Source organism: Pongo abelii, chromosome 1, assembly GCF_028885655.2.
Source record: "Pongo abelii isolate AG06213 chromosome 1, NHGRI_mPonAbe1-v2.0_pri, whole genome shotgun sequence".
In the NCBI taxonomy this organism is placed as follows: Eukaryota; Metazoa; Chordata; class Mammalia; order Primates; family Hominidae; genus Pongo; species Pongo abelii.
Window position 1 is genome coordinate 180,309,830 of NC_071985.2, and position 18,137 is coordinate 180,327,966.

The 18,137-nt window shown below is 48.8% G+C and overlaps 3 protein-coding genes and 1 pseudogene across 19 annotated transcripts in view; 2 read left to right on the plus strand and 2 right to left on the minus strand.

The window, feature by feature from the left end:
• SCP2 (sterol carrier protein 2) overlaps positions 1-1,864 on the minus strand; it is a 118,308-nt gene extending 116,444 nt beyond the window's left edge. The window contains 1 exon segment of one of the 3 annotated variants that reach the window (NM_001132644.1): positions 1,651-1,847. In NM_001132644.1, coding sequence (NP_001126116.1) covers positions 1,651-1,719 — 69 coding nt within the window. In that variant the 5' untranslated portion in view covers positions 1,720-1,847. 3 annotated transcript variants of the gene reach the window in all.
• A 16-nt stretch (positions 1,865-1,880) lies between these two features.
• The window catches only part of ECHDC2 (enoyl-CoA hydratase domain containing 2), a 32,334-nt gene continuing 16,077 nt past the window's right edge, over positions 1,881-18,137 (plus strand). For 6 of the 15 annotated variants that reach the window (XR_008524820.2, XM_002810810.4, XM_009250230.2 and 3 more), the window contains exons 1-3: positions 7,152-7,590; positions 17,384-17,451; positions 17,521-17,608. Coding sequence is in view for 14 of the 15 variants with exons in the window: in XM_002810810.4 (XP_002810856.2) it covers positions 7,470-7,590; positions 17,384-17,451; positions 17,521-17,608 (277 nt within the window). In the remaining variant the exon portion in view is untranslated. Of the gene's footprint in view, positions 2,087-7,151; positions 7,591-7,651; positions 8,126-9,650; positions 9,916-11,163; positions 11,614-17,152; positions 17,452-17,520; positions 17,609-18,137 lie in introns of those variants that run through there. The other 9 variants (XM_063718817.1, XM_054554606.1, XM_054554630.1 and 6 more) reach the window with 9 other exon arrangements.
• Positions 2,083-4,297, plus strand: LOC129059123 (ATP synthase subunit ATP5MJ, mitochondrial-like; annotated as a pseudogene).
• Positions 8,400-9,474, minus strand: LOC112133357 (translation machinery-associated protein 7-like). The gene has a single exon (XM_054554646.2). The coding sequence runs from the start codon at positions 8,755-8,757 to the stop codon at positions 8,566-8,568; it is 192 nt and encodes a 63-aa protein (XP_054410621.1). The 5' UTR covers positions 8,758-9,474; the 3' UTR covers positions 8,400-8,565.

Sequence of the window (18,137 nt, forward strand, 5' to 3'; positions counted from 1 at the left end):
ACCAGACCCATAGCAAAGTACACTGGCCAGATAGGCACATCATTAATGGCACTACCCAAACTCCTCACCACTTTCCTCTGGACTGTAACACCTCCCCCACCTCTACCTCCCAACTTGAGGAAAAAGGAATACATCTATTTCCCAAAGGTTTAGACAACAGTGCTTTTCCATACAGCACATATAATCAGGCATTCAGCAGCCAGAGGAAGGTTTGACTGCATTAATACCTTACTTCGAAAGATCTTACTGTCCACCTGTGTTAGAAGCCTCTCCTTCTGTGAAACACTAGGATGATGTCCTTCTGCTTCATAAGGTATTGGTCCACTTTTCCATTTACATGGATATTTTTAGTTTTTGTTGAGACAAGGACTGACTCTATGGCCCAGGCTGGGGTGCAGTTGCGTGATCTCAGCTCACTGCAACCTCCATCTCCCAGGCTCAAGCAATCCTCCCACCTCAGCCTCCCGAGTAGCTGGCATGTGCTACCATGCCCGGCTAATTTTTGTATTTTTAGTAGAGACGGGGTTTCACCATGTTGGCCAGGCTGGTCTCGAACTCTTGACCTCAGGTGATCCACCCGCCTTGGCCTCCCAAAGTGCTGGGATTACAGGCGTGAGCCACCGGCCCCGGCCTGTTTACATGTTGGACTGAATTAGGTACGCTCAGCCCACTGGTAAAATAATAAACATTTTAGGGCTGTTTTCTCAGAAATAGAACTCTCCCTAGGAACTCTTTCACAAAGCATATCCATTTAGTATTGTTCAACTAACATTCACTGAGGGTCTTCAGGCATCAGGAACGTTCAGGGCGAGGGGCACAGCAGTGAATAAGCCAGGTACCCAGTCTAGAGGAGCTGCCATGCTAAGGGGGCGCGCAGACGCATACGAGCTTCGGTACTGCCCGGTACTGCCGAGCACAGTAAGTGCAGGACAGAGGTAAGCACAGTGCAAGGCTCTAGGGGAAAGTCAGGAGGATCCGAGGCGTCCTGGAGAAGATCCGATCTGAACGGATCCTTTCAGGATGCACAAAAGTTAACAGGTGAAGATACACGGTACAAACAGAACAGAAGCAAAGCAACAGAGGCATCAGACAACTGCGTTCGGGGAGAAACGAAAGGCAGTTTGGCATTAAGGAGCATGCGGGCGATGAGGGGAAAACGGCCGTGGGAGCCTGCGGCGTCCGGGTCCCAAGCAGTCACTGGAGGGACAGAGGGAGGCCGGAATCTGCCATTCGGGCCGAGGCGCTGGGCATCAGGAGCGTTTCTCCTCGCCATCCACATCTGGAGCTGTCTCTACGAGGGCTCCTGGGAGGGCCGAGCAGGCGGCCTTCACGACCTGCCTCCCTCCCGGGCAAGCCAGCCCACACACCTCGGGACTCCACTTAGAATCTAAAGAGGTGAGATCCTTGGATTATCTCGGGGCTGCTTCACGAACTCTGACCAGACGAAAAGGGAAGGAGGAAGCAGAAGGCCGCAGGAACCAGCCCGAGACGCTATGACCCCAGAGATTCCGCAGATTACAAGCCACCAAGTCGCCACGCCGATGCCCCACGCGCGGAGCAGCCGAAGCTAGGAGACCGGAGGGACAGAGAAACCCCGGCACCGACTGCCCCCGAGCCTCAGCGGGCCAGCGGAGCCGCTGCTCGGTTTACCTTAGTCATGCCAACCCCCACCACGAACACCCGGCGCAGGGGCGCAGGCTCCCACAGGGAAGAGGACATGGCTGCACCAGTGCGGGACCGGGGCGGGCGCCGCGGGCGACTGCCGGCACTGACAGGCGGAGACGGCACCAGAGCTCCCTAAAGCCCGAAGCCAGGGCCGCGGGCGGCGACACAGGCGCGTGAGAGTGCGCGTGCGTAGGGGCAGGAGGAGGGGGCGGGGCGTGGGCGGGGCGTGTCCTGTGGGGCGGGGAGCGTTCTCTAGCCCTTAGGCAGCCGAATCCCTAATTTGCGGACTTGGGCATGGGGCTGAGTCAGCCTGTCCCCATCTCTGATCCTGTGCTTAGGTTCTGTACGGTGAGCGGGAGTAGGCTTGCAGTGGGGCCTAAGACTGAGAGGAGGGGTTGGCCGGAAAGCGGACTCATGAAAGGTGACCCTGAGGAGAGCCGTTGGGGTTCGTGTTGGAATGGGCCTGTGTCCTGTTAGCGGTGGCAGTTGAGAGTGAATTCATGAATTAAAACTCACAGGACACCAAGAAAGCGGGGATGGGCAGGATCTCACACATGGATACAATGTCTAAATCAAAAAACCCAGGCTCCGTCACCAGCTGCCTGACCTTCTTTTTTAATCTTGTGAACAAAAGTTCTCTGAAAAGGAATTTGGAAGACAGAGACTTTATTCCAGCAAACCGGGGAGAAACAGCCTTCCATGTTTATCTGAGACCGGAGTCTCTCTCTGTCGCCCAGGCTGGAGTGCAATGCCGCGAACTCGGCTCACTGCAGCCTCCTCCTCCCGGGTTCAAGCAATCCTCCTGCCTCAGCCTCCCGAGTATCTGGGATTACAGGCGCGCGCCACCACGCCCCGCTAATTTTTGTATTTTTAGTAGAGATGGGGTTTCGCCATGTTGGCCAGGCTGGTCTGGAACTCCTGACCTCAGGTGATCTACCCACCTTGGCCTCCCAAAGTGCTGGGATTACAGGCGTGAGCCACCGCGCCTGGCCCCCCGGTTTATTTTGTCTTATGTAAAAATGCAGATTCATTGAGCTAGATGAATGCATAAGTGACTATTTCTCTGCCCCCCTCACATGTGAAGGCTGATCAAAGACTCAGAAGAATGCAACCGTTTGCCTCTCATCTACCTACATCTTTTTTAAATTTATTCATCCTTCCCCAATATCTGCCCCTTCCCCTGTAAAAACTGAAGCCCTCAAAATCATCTTTGGAGAAAGGCACGGACCTGTCTCCAAAGATGATGCACGTCCTTAAACTCGGCAAAATTAACTTCTAAATTAATTGAGATCTGTTTCATATACTTTTCGGTTTGCAGTATCAGCATTTAGAAAGGCTCTCCTAGAAGATTCTAAGGATTGCTTCTTGGCCTTTTGGCTAAGATCAAGTTTAGGAGATTCTAAGAAGCCCCCTCTGTGCTAAGTAAAGAACTACCGAGCTAGGACTAGACCAACTTAGTAAAATCTGCCGCGCTCAGTGATGCACGCCTCCCATCTGCTCAGGAGGCTTCGGCAGAAGGATCACTTGAGCCTGGGAATTCAAGGCTACAAATGTGCTATGATTACACCTCTGAATAGCCACTGCACTCCAGCCTGGGCAACATACCAAGACCATGTCTCTAAAAAACCAAAACGAAACAAAAAAAAAAAAGAAAAACAAACACAAATCAGGGCACTGACATGTACAGTTGTTTCTTGAAACTGATGGACTGACAAGACAGCAATATGATTGGTGGATCAGACAAAGTTACCAACCTAATAGAACAACAAGTCCTAAGGTCAAGATTAATTGTTATGTAACAAATGCTGGCTGTCCACTGGATATTGCTTTCAAAATAAGAGTCCATAGAGGGGCAGAGGGGATAGATAGTAATATAAAAGGTATTTGTTAATACCAAAAAGACTGAGAAAAAACACTTCCCTTTCCAATGTGGAGGACTAAATAATCCAAACATTTCCCACTATAAAACACAGACTTTTCTAAGTCATTGGATGTGGGGCTCTGGGGTAGCCTGAGCTGTTTGTCCCACACCAAGATGCTTCAAAACATTATTAAAAATGTTTGGATCCCTATGAAGCCCTATTACAACCAAGTTTATCCGGAGATTTGAGTAGGAATGGGGTTGATGAGCCTCTTCATTTATAAAATCAGGAGTACTGATAAAATAAGTAAAATATTGAAAGCTTCTCCACCTGCTTATCATCACCACTAACCAGCTTCACTTAGCATGCACATGAAATGAAACATTAGTCGACCTGTGAATTTAAGCAAGCTATGTTAGAAAGGAACCTGGAAAATCACTGTACACTTATATAAGTACCACTTACTTTGTGGCATGAGTAAGTGTACCAAAAAAAAAAACACCCAGAAATGCCAGATAAACTACAATAAATATCATTTTAAGCTGGGTGTGGTGGTACGAGACTGTAATCCCATCTACTTGAGGAGCTGAGGCAGAAAGGCTGCTTGAGTCCAGGAGTTCAAGGCTGCAGTGAGCTACGATTATGCCTGTGAATAGCCACTGCACTCCAGCCTGGACAGCATAGTGAGATCTTTTCTGTAAAAACAAAAAGACAAAAAGCAGCAAGGCACAGTGGCTCATGCCTGTAATCCCAGCACTTTGGGAGGCCAAAATGGGAGGATTGATTGAGCCCAAGAATTCAAAACCAACCTGGGCAACATAGCTCCCTATCTCTAAAAAAAAGAAGAAAAACAAGAAAAATCTTTTTAAATGGGTGGATGCCAGGCATGGGGGCTCACACCTGTAATCCCAGCACTTTGGGAAGCTGAGGTGGGAGGATCACTTGAGGCCAGGTGTTTGAAACCAGCCTGGGCAACATAGGGAGACCTCTGTCTCTACAAAAATATTAACAATGAGCCAAGTGTGGTGGCCCACTCCTGTAGTCCCAGCTACTCGGAAGGCTGAGACAGGAAGATCCCCTGAGCCCAGGAGTCTGAGGTTGTAGTGAACTGACTGCGCCACTGTACTCCAACGTGGGCAACAGAGTGAGACCCTGTCTCAATAAAATAGAATACAATAAATGCATGGAATATGGAGGAGGGAGGGTTTTTCTTTTAATCTTATACCCAATTATAGTTTGTATGTTTTGTTTTTGCTTCTTTTTTTTTTTTTTTTAAGACAGAATCTCACTCTGTTGCCCAGGTTGGAGTGCAGTGGTATGATCTCGGCTCACTACAACCTCCACCTCCTGGGTTCAAGCGATTCTTGCGCCTCAGCCTCCTGAGTAGCTGGGATTACAGGCGCCCACCACCACGCCTGGCTAATTTTTGTATTTTTAGCAGAGACAGGGTTTCACCATGTTGGCCAGGCTGGTCTTGAACTCCTGACCTCAGGTGACCCACCCACCTCAGCCTCCTAAAGTGCTGGAATTACAGTCATGAGCCACCAGGCCTGGCTAGTTTGTATGTTTTGATTTTGTGTATATATTAGTTTTATTTTTATTTTTGCTAAGGCATGTTTTTAATTTTTGTTATTGTGCTTTGTTTTCATTTTCATTATTTATTTTGAGTAAGTTATACGTAAAACAAAAATCAAGATTCAAAAAGTATAAAAGGGGCCAGGCATGGTGGTTCACACCTGTAATCCCAGCACTTTGGAAGGCCAAGGTGGGCAAATCGCCTGAGCTCAGGAGTTCAAGACCAACCTTGGCAACATGGCAAAACCCCATCTCTACAAGAAATACAAAAATTAGCCAATGTTGTGGCATGTACCTGTGGTCCCAGCTACTCAGGAGGGTGAGGTGGAAGGATCACCTGAGCCCGGGAGGCAGAAGCTGCAGTGAGCCAAGATACTGCCACTGCACTCCAGTCTGGGCAGCAACAACATCCTGTGTCCAAAAAAGTATAACAGGTCAAACTGTAAAACTTGTCTCTCTTACTCTTATTCCCAGCCTCTCAGTTCTTCTCCCCTATCCTTCCAAAGATGTTTTACGTAAATACAATCAAATATACACAAGCATACTGTTATTCCCCTTGTTAACACAAATTTTTGTTTTCTTTATTATTTCTTTTAATAGAGGTAGGGTCTTGCTATGTTGGCTAGGTTGGTCTTGAACTCTTGGCCTCAAGCAATCCTCCTGCCTCAGCCTCCCAAAGTGCTAGGTTCATGAGCATGAGCCACCAGACCCGGCCAAATTTTAGCTTTCTTTACACACTATTCTGCATTTTGACTTGTTTCATACACCAATAGATTTTGAAGATTGTTTCATATCAATGCATAAACAGTTTCCTGTGTTTTGTTATAGCTGCATAGTATTCAGATTATTGATGTACTTTTTCTTTTTTTTTAAGTAGAGATAGGGGCTTGCTATGTTTCCCAGGCTGGTTTCAAACTCCTGGTTTCCAGGGACCGACCTGCCTTGGCCTTCCAAAGTGTTGGAATAACAGGGTGAGCCACCACACACAGCCCCATAATTTATTTAACCAACCCTCTATTGATGGATATTAAGACTGTGATATAGTTTGGGTGTTTGACCCCTCCAAATCTCATGTTGAAATATGATTCCCAATGTTGGAGGTGGGCCCTGTTGAGAGGTGATTGGATCATGGGGACAGATCCCTTGTGAATGGTTTAGCACCATCCCCTTGGTGATAAACTGAGACCTCCTCACCTAATTTTCTTGTTCCTATTCTCGCCATGTGACATGCTGGATCCCTGTCACCTTCAGCCATGATTGTAAGCTTCCTGAGGCCTCACCAGAAGCACATGACAGCACCATGTGCTTCCAATCTTTTTCTATTATAAACAATGCTCAATGTACAGCCATGAACACATGTCATTTCACAGCTGTGTGGATTTATCTGTAGGTTAAATTTCTAAAATTGAAATTTCTGGGGCAATGAGCTTGTGCATTTATAATTTTGATATAAATTACCAGTTGCTTTTCATTTAAAGACATTCACATCAGCAATGTGAGAGTGCTTTGTATATACTGTGTTTAAAACTAAGAGAATAATTTTTTTTTTGAGACGGAGTTTCGCTCATTGCCCAGCCTGGAGTGCAGTGGCGCAATCTCGGCTCACTGAACCTGTGCCTGCCGAGTTCAAGTGATTCTCCTGCCTCAGCCTCCCGAGTAGCTGGGATTACAGGCGCCCGCCACCACGCCCGGCTAATTTTTTTGTATGTTTAATAGAGACAGGGTTTCGTCATGGTGAAACCCTGCCTCTACTAAAAATACAAAAAAAATTAGCCGGGCGTGGTGGCGCGTCCCTGTAATCCCAGCTACTCGGGAGGTTGAGGCAAGAGAATCGCTTGAACCCGGAGGCGGAGGTTACAATGAGCCAAGATCAAGGCACTGCACTCCAGCCTGGGCGACACAGCGAGACTCCGTCTCAAAAAAAAAAAAAAAAAAAAAAAGTGAGGCGCAAATGGGAGGTGAAGCAGTGAAGTTCGCGAGTGTAGACACGCTCAAGGGACTCATTAAATGTCATTTCATTTAAAAAATGAAATTGAGAATATGTGCAAGCAAGCAGGGTTCACACACCTCATTTAATCTTCACACCACCACGAGGTAGTCACTATTATCCCCATTTTACAGGATTAAAACACTGACGCTGGGAGGTTGACAGAGTTACGCCAAATCACACAGAGGAGCTGGGCTTCCCCTGACCTCCTCCGCTCAAGTCTCCCTGTCCCCAGGAGGTGCGGAAGGAGGCAACAGACGCTTGGCCCATAGGTGGAGCAATTGGCGAAGGCTTCGCCCGCCGCCGGAACTGCGAGCTCTCAGCGGGAGCCGAGACGGTGCAGGGCCGGAGAAGCACCTTCACTCCCAGCCTGCGCCCCGATGCTGCGCGTTCTGTGCCTCCTGCGCCCCTGGAGGCCCCTTCGGGCCCGCGGCTGCGCTTCCGACGGGGCGGCCGGGGGCTCAGAGATCCAAGTGCGCGCCCTGGCGGGTCCGGACCAAGGTAAATGCGCAGTCCCGGGGCGCGCGCATGACGCGAATGGAACTAGGCCCGGTCCGGAGGCAGCGGGGGCCGGCAGGTGGGCCGCTCAGTGCGTTGAAGGATTCGATCCCCAGTCCCTCCCTCCCAGTTATAGGCGCCCCAAACCGCTCCAGGCCCGAGTGGTGGGCGGCCGCCTTAGTGGCTCCCGACTCTAGCTGGGGGCGGGGGGGCTTCCGGCAACCTCGGTCTCTTCAAAGGCCCTTTGGGGTCTTCCGACTGTGTGGAAGGGGGAGCGGGGTCCGCACGGGTAGGACTGGGCCCCGCGGCCCCCAGGTCAGGAGCGTTCAAGTGCGCGTTCCCCTCCCTCGCCAAGGGTCCTGGCCCGGTTCGGGGGCGGAGGCAGCGGAGCCAGTCCCAGTGCCCAGTGCGGCAGCGGGCAGAGTGAGGAGGGTGCCTCTCCAGCCGCGCGCCCGCCCTGGGCCGCTAGCGAACCTTTGCGTCCTTCCGGCTCCAGGGAAAAGTTCGCTGTTTCTCTGCCTTTTGGCCAAGATCAACGGTAGTATGGAGCGGGGGCGGGGGGTGGGGGGCAAAGTTCGCGGGTCACTGGCAGAAAACGCCTCCGATCGCGTGTTGCGTTTTTGTTGTTGTTGTTGTTGTTTGGACTTCTGGAGCATTCAGTGGTGCTGATAACGCTCCTCAGTCCTCTGCTGGTAACCATCAGGGCTAGGCGCTTCTCCTGCCTTGGGTCTCCTCCCCCCATCTCATCCCCTGTCTCCTGCATTTGATACACAGTTGGCATCGTACTGTACATTTCGTTGTATTGCTTCCTTTTTTTTTTTTTTTTTTTTTTACAAAAGTTTATTCTTAAATGTACAACAGCTCCAAGACAACACTTAATTCCAGCTATAGGTGGCAAAAGATGTTATGGCAGGGAATAGAGAGATTTAAATACAGATGAAATAAAGGGTCACCATCTCCTTAGGCATAGGGAACAGCTTACTTTTTGCCAGATTTCTTAATTCCACTTGTGGCCAAGGGCCCCTTCCCCGTGGCCTTCGATTTTAGCTCCTCGAGTTTCTTCTGCTCCTCTTTTTGTTTCTGCTTGAAAGCCTTATCTTCCTCGTCCATCTCCTTGGCCTGCTTCTTGGGCTGTTTCAGTGGCTTCTTGCCACCTTCGTGGCCGGACATGGCGCCTGCCACCCCTTCCCCAGCAGTATTGCTTCCTTTTTACCAGCTTGACACCAAGTTTGAAAGGGGGCTTTGCCATAAAATCCAGTTCCTTGCTCCCTGCTGTTGCCCACTGTTCCCAAGTGTGCATCTGCCACCTTCAGTGGACACGGACAGGCCACCTAGTGTCCCACTGCACCACTTGGTGAGGATTTCCTTGAACAGTTGATATTGCTGAACCTTATACCCCCAATCTCATGCTTAGTTCACTACCCGACTGGCAACAGCTCTTAAGACAGTCAAGATTATTCTCCCCACTTCACAGATTAAAAAACGGAGGCACAGAAGGTTAAGTTATTTGAACCAGGTCTGATTTCAAAGCCTGTGTTCTCAACCATTAGGTAATCACTGGCTCTTCTAGTAATTCAGTGACTCAAATTACAGACTTGTACATCTGTAAACACAAAATTATCATGGGTTAAAGACCTTTAGGCTCACTTGCAAATATTGGGAATCATTTTATCCAAAAAAGAATGACAAGGATCAGCAGATTAAGCCTCTGCCCCTGCCAGAGGGCTCAAAGGGCAGGAAAAGTCAGTGAGAGAAGGAGAGACAGAAACCAAGATGACAGTGCAGAGGAGGCATGAGGACGACATCACACACGGAGCCCTCACAGGGAATGAGTTGGGGTCATTTGATGTTCATATTAGAAGCTCCGGGTTCCGCCTTCCACTGGGGCCGATGGCACAAGAGCACTGTTACATTCTACCTGCTGCCCTTGAGCTTGAGGTTGGGTGGTAAACCACTCTTCACTGTTCTTAGCGGCTTTATTTCTCATAGAGTCATGTGTTGCTTAACAACAGGGCTACATTCTGAGAAATGCATCATTAGGTGATTGTGGTCATTGTGGGAGCATCACAGAGTGCACCTACACAGTCCTAGATGGGGTAGCCTACTGCACACCGAGGCTACGTGGTGTATAGCCTGTTGCTCCTAGAATACAAACCTGGACAGCATGGTACTGAGCTGAATACTGTAGGCAACTGTAACACACTGGTAAATGTGTATCTGAACATAGAAAAGGCACAGTAAAAATACAGTCTAAAAGATGTTTTAAATAGTACACCTGTATTGGGCAGTTACCATAAATGGAGCTTGCGGGACTGGAAGCTGCACTGGGTGAGTCAGCGAGTGAATGGTGAGTGAATGTGAAGGCCTAGGACAGCAGGGACGGGTTTGGCACCAGGGACCGTTTTCATGAAAGACAGTTTTTCCACGGACTTGCTGGGGGACAGATGGTTTGGGGATGAAACTGTTCCACCTCAGATCATCAGGCATTAGATTCTCATAAGGAGCTCGCAACAACCTAGATCCCTCACATGCACAGTTCACGATAGGGTTCGCACTCCTATGAGATTCTAATGCCACCGCTGATCTGATAGGAGGTGGAACTCAGGTGGTAATTCAAGCTATGGGGAGCTGCTGTAAATACAGATGAAGCTGCTCACCTCCTGTTGTGTGGCCCAGTTCCTAGCAGGCCGCAGACTGGGATGGGTCCACAGCCCGGGGGTTGGGGACCCCTGGCCTAGGACATTACTGTACACTACTGTAGACTATAACACTGTACACCTAGGCTACACTAAATTTGCTTTACAAATGTTTCTTTCTTCAATGATAAATTAACCTTAGCTTACTCTGTTTTTACTTTATAAACTTTTTAATTTTTTCAACTTTTGACTCTTTTGTAGTAACACTTAGCTTAAAACACAAACACATTGTACAGCTGTACAAAAAATGTTTTCTTCTTTAGATCCTTATTTTATAAGCTTTTAAAAATTTTAATTCTTAAACTTTTTTTGTTAAAAACAAAGACACAAGCACACACACGAGCCTAGACCTATCACGGTCTTCCACCTCCACATCTTGTCCCACTGGAAGGTCTTCACGGTCGATAACATGCATGGAGCTGTCATCCCCTATGATAACAATCGGGAATACCTACTGAAGGACCTGCCTGAGGCTGTGTTACACTGAACTTTTTTCTTTTTTCTTTTTTTTTTTTAATAAGTAGGAGTACACACGGCCCAGGCCAGGTACGGTGGCTCACCTGGCTCACTCTTGTAATCCCAGCACTTTGAGAGGGTGAGGCAGGCAGATTGCTTGAGCCCAGGAGTTTGAGACCAGCCTGGGAAACATGGTGAAACCCCTTCTCTACAAAAAAATACAAAAATTATCCAGGCATGGTTGTGCGTACCTGTAGCCCCTGCTACTCAGGAGGCTGAAGTGGGAGGATGGCTTGAGCCGGGGAGGTCAAGGCTGTCCAGTATCAAGGATTCCTGATATTTGCAAGTGAGCCCAAAGGTCTTTAACCCATGAGTGAGCCATGATCATGTTACTGCACTCCAGCCTGGGCAACAGAGTAAGACCCTGTCTCAAAAAAATTAAAAATAAAAAGTAGGAGTATACCCTAAAATAATGGTAAAAATAATATTGTAAATACGTAAACTCAAAACATAGTCATTTATTATCATTATCAAGTATTATGTTGTGGGCCTAATTGTATGTGCTGTGCTTTTGTATAACTGGTAACACAGGCTAGTTTACACCAGCCTCACCACCAGCATTTGAGTGTTGCATTGCGCTATGATGTTATGACAGATATAGTGTCACTAGACAATAGGAATTTTTCAGCTCCATTGTAATGTGATGGGACTTATATGTCTTATATGTGGTCTGTAGCTGACCAACTAAAACATCATCATGCTGTGCATGACTGTAATTAATGGCTGTCCTTCAACTCCTTAGCTGGGCACTAAGGTTCTCCACCACAAGCTGACCTTTCCATCCTCCCTCCTCTACCCATGGGCGCATTTGAAGGTGTGTTACCTCTGTGTTTTGCTCTAGCTGTGCCCTGACTTGGCTCCTCTTCCTTCCTTTCTGCCTATGGAAATCTTTTTGGAACTCCCCTGCTCTGCTGCCCCCTGCCCCACACTGTCCTTTTGTGTTTCGTGTGTCTGAACTTGTCTCTATCCTAGGCTGTTAGCTCTTTGAGAGTGAGGATTGCCAGCTGGGTCCAGCTATTATTTGAGCAAATCCTCTTTGTTTCCGGGCGTCAGTTTCCCCTTCTGTATAGTAAAGGGTTGTTAAAACAGTTGTTCTCCACACTACCCTCCAGTGGTTTCTTTTTTTTTTTTTTTTTTTCTTTGAGATGGTCTCACTCTGTTGCGCAGGCCGGAGTGCAGTGGCGTGATCTCGGCCCACTGCAGCCTCTGCCTCCTGGGTTCAAGCAATTCTTTGCCCCAGCCTCCCAAGTAGCTGGGATTATAGGCGTGTGCCACCACGCCTGGCTAATTTTTGTCTTTTTAGTAAAGACGGGGTTTCACCATGTTGGTTAGGGTGGTCTCAAACTCCTGACTCAGGTGATCCACCCACCTCGGCCTCCCAAAGTGCTGGGATTACAGGCATGAGCCACCACGCCCAGCCCTTCCAGTGGTTTCTGTTGACTTCTACCCATACCACCTCGCCTATGACCCAAGCCGTCTGGACAGAAGTGATCCTAGGTCAGCTGCTCAGTGGTATGGTAGGTTTGGTAAGAGTGGGAAGGGTGCAGCACAGCCCCATCCCCGCTGTTGGGGCCAGAAGGGCAATGTTCCCAGCATCGGGGCTAGACTGAGAACACAGGGACCTTGGCCTGATTACTCTCCATTTCTCCAGGACCTGGCACGTGGTAGTGCAAATTAAATGTTGCACAATTGAATGTTGGCAGCCAAAGACACCCTGCCTGGCTCCTGGGGGGCTCCCAGCTTAAAGTTCAGACACTGTATTAGGTCTGAGACTTCCCCTAGTATCTGGGTGTTTTACACAAACTCTGGTTAGACACTTAAGTGCATTATCTCTTTTAATCCTAACAATAACCTTTTTATTATTTCTCTTACAGATCAGGAAATTGAAGGCCAGAAGGGTAAAGTGGTTTGCCCAAGGCCATGGGGCTGGTGTGTGGCTGAGCTGTGGCTTGAGCTAAGGGCTGTAAGATTTGGCAGTCAATATTCCGAGAGAGAGATGTAGGCGGAGATAGGAGATGAGGCTGAAAGATGAGAGACAGTCAGCCAGAGAGAATGGAAGGAAAGAACAGGAAAGCAGAGAGAGGAGTGTCTGCCAGTCCCAGGACACCACGGCTATATCAGCTTTCTATTACTACCTAACAAATGATCACAAACTTTGATACTCAAAGTCACACACATTTATCATTTTGTAGTTTCTGTACGTCAGACGTCAAGGCACAACTTAGCAGAGTTCTCCGCTTCAGGTGTTGCCAGGCTGGGCTGCAGTCAGGAGTTGCCCAGGGCTGTGGTCTCATCCCAGGCTTGACGGGAAAGATCTGCTTCCAAGGTCGTCAGGTTGCTGAGACCTGAATTCACCTCCTGTGGTTGTTGGACTGAAGTCCTATTATCTTGCTGATTGTTGGCCAAGGGCCACTCTCAGCAATTAGAGGTTGCCCGCAGTCCTTTGCTACTTGACCCTCTCCTTAGGCCCATGAGTGTCACTAATAAGACAGAGCCTTTTATATACTATAACTGAATTACAGAAGTCACACCACCTTCGCCATATAACTTAACCTAATCTCGGGAGTGACATTGTATAACCTTTGCTGTATACTATTGCTTAGAAGCAATTCGCAGGTCCCACCCACATGCAAGGGAGGGGATTATTCAGGATGTAAACATGAGGGCCACTCTGGGGACCTTGGATCTAGACTGCTCTGAAGTTTGTGGGGGTCAGGGTCCTTGACTCCTCCTGATCAGGCATCTCTCTATCCACTGCAGTCTCCCTTTCTTCTCCAGAGTTGCCCCATTTTCTCTCCTGGAGCACTGGAGCTGGAAGCGACCTCATGGCCATCTGCACACCTCTCTGGAGCCTCCAGACCTGCTGGGCTCTAAGAGCTCTTTGCAGGTTTCTGGGGAGGCTAAGGAAGTCCAGTTTGCCTGAATGTTACAGTTCTTTACCCCTAGCCATAGTTCTGTAATTCCTGGCTGAACACCCTGTCCCTTGAGAGCCCTGAAGCTTTCATTGGCCTTTCTGTGTCTCTGATCAGCTTACACTGAGAATGCTAACTTCATAAACGCTGCTTGTTCACAGACAAAGCCGAGGACCCTGGGAGATAATAATAAGGGGTCTTTGAAGGCCAAAGGATTGGGAAACACTCCTCTGGGCACCTCCTGGATTTCAGCCCTGGGAAGACCTGAAATGTCCATCCTGATATTTCGTAGGAGGAGAAATAGCCTAGAAGGGATGATAAGGGTGTGAGCTCCTTCCCAGAGCCCATCTCTCTTCCCCACACCCTAACTAGATGGTGGGGGTGAATTGGGGCCAGAGTGGGTGCAAGAGCCAGATTGGGGGGACCTTGTGGTTGGTATTAAGGAGTTGAACTTTATTTTGAGGAAAAGAAGGGGGAAGGGGAGGGATGCGGTCAGATTGGGGTAAGAAAGATGACTGTGACCCAAGTGTGGGAACAAGTGTGTGTGTGTGTGCTGGGAGGGAACAAGACTGAGGACTCGAGGGCCAGATGGGTGATCCGAGGGATCCAGGAAAGAGCGTGTGCCAGGTTAATGGCTGTGAGAAGTGGTGTGAGCTGAGAGGCCTGAGATCTCTTTAAGACGTTGGATTAGCAGGCCTCAGTGACTGAGTGCATTTTGTAGGTGAGGTAAGAGCGGGGTGACAGGATCAACTTCTGGGTTGATAGCAAGGTCATTGGCTCACCAATGGAGCAGGACATATCAGTTGAGATATCAAGTAGGCATTTGGCTATTTAGGCCTGGGGTACAGAGGAGAGCTCTGGGCTCCTGGGCACACACGGGAGCCCTGGGTGTACAGGAGGCAGGCGTGTGTGAGCTGTGGAAGGGAGGTCCCTCCTGCCTCAGCTTATCCTGCTCTCCCTCTGCCTGAACTCCTCCAGTTCTGGAAGGCACCCTGCAGTCCCACACCTGGGCCCTCTTCTCTGCCGCTCCCTCTGCCTGCAACAGGCTTCTCTCCTGGACTGCCCCCTTCCCTGCACCTTGCCAAGATGCATGCACACACACAGGCACTCATGCACATGCTCACATATGCACCATGCATGCACACTTACATGCACACATGCACTCTCCCATCTTTTGCCTGGCCAATTCCTGCTCTCCTGTCAGCTCTTAGCTTAAAGGCCACTTCCTCCTCTGAGAACTCATTGCTGACCTTCTATACTAGGGCTCCCCTCTGCCCACTGGAGGCCCCTTACTTGTTTGTCCTTTTTCTCCAGGTTCTCTTCACAAATATTAATTATTTAATGTCTGTCTTCCCTGCTAGGCTGTAGGTTCCATGAGGACAGGCCTTGAGTCTGTCCTGGTCTCTGGAATCATGGTGTCTAGTAGAGGCCAGCACACAGCAAATACATAAATGTACAAATGAGTGAATGAAGAGAATCTGATTGGCCTTAAGGAACTTAGGCCCTTAAAATAATTGGGCAGAAGAGAAGCAGTGAAGGAGTGCAGAGGCATCACCTGAAAAGTAGGAGGAAGGAGAATGGGGGCCTGCCAAAGCCAAGGCAGATACGTGTCATTATGCATCTGTGTAAACCCACAGAGTGTACACCACCAAGAGCGAACCCCAATGTACACTAGGGCCCCTGGGTGGAGACAGTGCATCATTGTAGGTTCGTCAGTTGCAACACACGTGCCTCTGGTGGGGGATGGAGATTGCGGAAGGGGCTGTGCCTGTGTAGGGACAGGGAGTATATGTGAACTGTATTGAATTGTATTTTCCACTCCATTTTGCTGTGACCCTAAAACTGCTCTAAGAAAATCATCTATTTATAAATAAATAAATATTCTTCTAAGAAGCCAAAGCAGAAGACGATCAAGCGGAGTGTGTTAATGTCAGCAGAGGTTTTTGCCACCACGAGGTTGAGGCAAGGAGAGAAACGTGTCCCTTGGTTAGTGATGTGGCTATATTCATCACTTTAATGAGAATAATGTCTGCTGAGTGATGGGGCTGGAACCTAGACTGGAGAAGGTTTGAGTGAATGGAAGGTAAGAAAGTGACTAAATGAGTATAGAAAACTACCAAGGAACTTGGCTGTTGCTGGTGAAAGAACATGATACAGGTAGGGCCAGGGTTACTGTCTTGCCAAACAGAACAGCAAGCCTCTGTATTTAGTTGCTAATTTCTTGTGACAGAGGATCATATTGATCTGTCCCCGTGATTGTGCAGTTAGCAAAACCCAGGCTTTGAGAAACCCTATAGGTTAAATGCCCCAGCCTCCTCCACAGATAATCTCTGAGGGAAAGACAGAGTTGTGGGGAGCATGTGGGGATTGTACCAGGATTTAAAAGATACATGGCAATTTTAGAAATTAGCAAGTCTAAACTATGATACCTAAGGATGCACACCTGGGTGATAAAATTATAAAGAAATGGCTGGGCACAGTGGCTCACACCTGTAATCCCAGTACTTTGGGAGGCCGAGGTAGGTGGATTACCTGAGGTCAGGAGTTCGAGACCAGCCTGACCAACATGGAGAAACTTCATCTCTACTAAAAATACAAAATTAGCCGGGCGTGGTGGCACATGCCTGTAATCCCAGCTACGCCGGAGGCTGAGGCAAGAGAATCGCTTGAACCTGGGAGGCGGAGGTTGTAGTTAGCCAAGGTAACACGAGTGAAACTCTGTCTCAAAAAAAAAAAAAAAAATTATAAAGAAGTACACAGAGGTGATTACTATAAGTCAAAGAGTTACTTGTTCAGGGGGAAGGAGGGAGCTACGATTGAGTCAGGACATGTGGTGGAGTTTCTGAGGTGGCCGGCACAGTTCTATTTCTTGATTTGGGTGGTGGTTATAAGGGTATTTGCCTTATCATAACTCCTCAAGCTCTAGAGGAAGAAGTCTGCTGTGAAGAAAAGATTAAGGCCGCGGCGGCTCACACCTGTAATCCCAGCACTTTGGGAGGCCGAGGCGGGCAGATTGCTCGAGCTCAGGAGTTTAGACCAGGCTGGGCAAGATGGTGAAACCTCGTCTCTACAAAAAACACAAAAATTAGCCAGATGTAATGGCGCATGCTTATAGTCCCAGCTATTTCGGGGGTTGAGGGAGGAGAATTGCTTGAGCCCAGGAGGTTGAGGCTACAGTGAGCCATGTTTATACCACTGTACTCCAGCCTGGGTGACAGAGTTGAGACCCTGTCTAAAAATAAATAAATAAATAAAAATTAAAAAAAAACTCTCCCCCCAAAAATAAAAAAAAAAAGATTAATATGGAGGGAGTTGTAAAATTAAAGAAGGTACATGGGTGCATGTGTGCTTGTGTGTGTGTCTGTCTGTCTAACAACAGCAGAAGCAGGCAAGGGCTACTGTGGTGGTCATTCTTGTTCCTCTCCCCATTTTGCTTCACAGTTTACAAGCTCTTCCACTTTCTCTCTGAGGCAGAAAGAGCAAGGGTTTTTCTCTCCATTTTATGGTTGGGAAAATTGAGGCCTGCCTGAGTGTGTGATTTGCGGCAAGTTACTCTGGTCATCTAGGGCAGAGGCTCCCCAGAGCCCAGGCCTCCTGCCTCCAGTCCCCAGCCCACAACCCAGGATTAGGCAGAGCCAGCTGCTTTCCCGTGGCTGCCCTGACTCCTTACAGGGATCACTGAGATTCTGATGAACAGACCTTCTGCCCGCAATGCCTTGGGGAATGTCTTCGTCAGTGAGGTAAGAAAGGGCGGGCGCCAGGGTGGGCTGGGGATGGGCTGGCACTATCTAACTGGGTGTCCTCTGTAGCTGCTGGAAACTCTGGCCCAGCTGCGGGAGGACCAGCAAGTGCGTGTCTTGCTCTTCAGAAGTGGAGTGAAGGGCGTGTTCTGTGCAGGTAGGTTCTCTCTCCTGCCCCCATCTGGGCTCTGCAGGGTGCCCACCAGCCTCCAGGGGTTGGGGGAAACCTTAGATCAGCTCCAGCATGGGACTCATTGTTGCCATTTTACAGATGTGAATGCAGAGACTCAGGGAGGAAAATTCCCTTGCCTAGGATCATATAGCTAGTAAGAAGTAGGATAGACTTTAGTTTGAACTTGGCCTCTCCAACCCTTAGATCCTAGTTATTTCGGCTATGCCATGCTTTGTTCTGACCCTTCATGGGGGAAATAAGAAAATGGAGTCCAAGACAGGTGCAGTGGCTCACGTCTGTAATTCCAGCACTTTGGGAGGCTGAGGCGGGTAGATCACTTGAGGCCCGAGTTTGAGACCAGCCTGGCCAACATGGTGAAACCCCTTCTCTACTAAAAAATACAAAAATTAGCTGGGTATGGTGGCAGGCACCTGTAGTCCCAGCTACTCAGGAGGCTGAGGCAGGAGAATCGCTTGAACCCAGGAGGCAGAGGTTGCAGTGAGCTGAGGTCGCA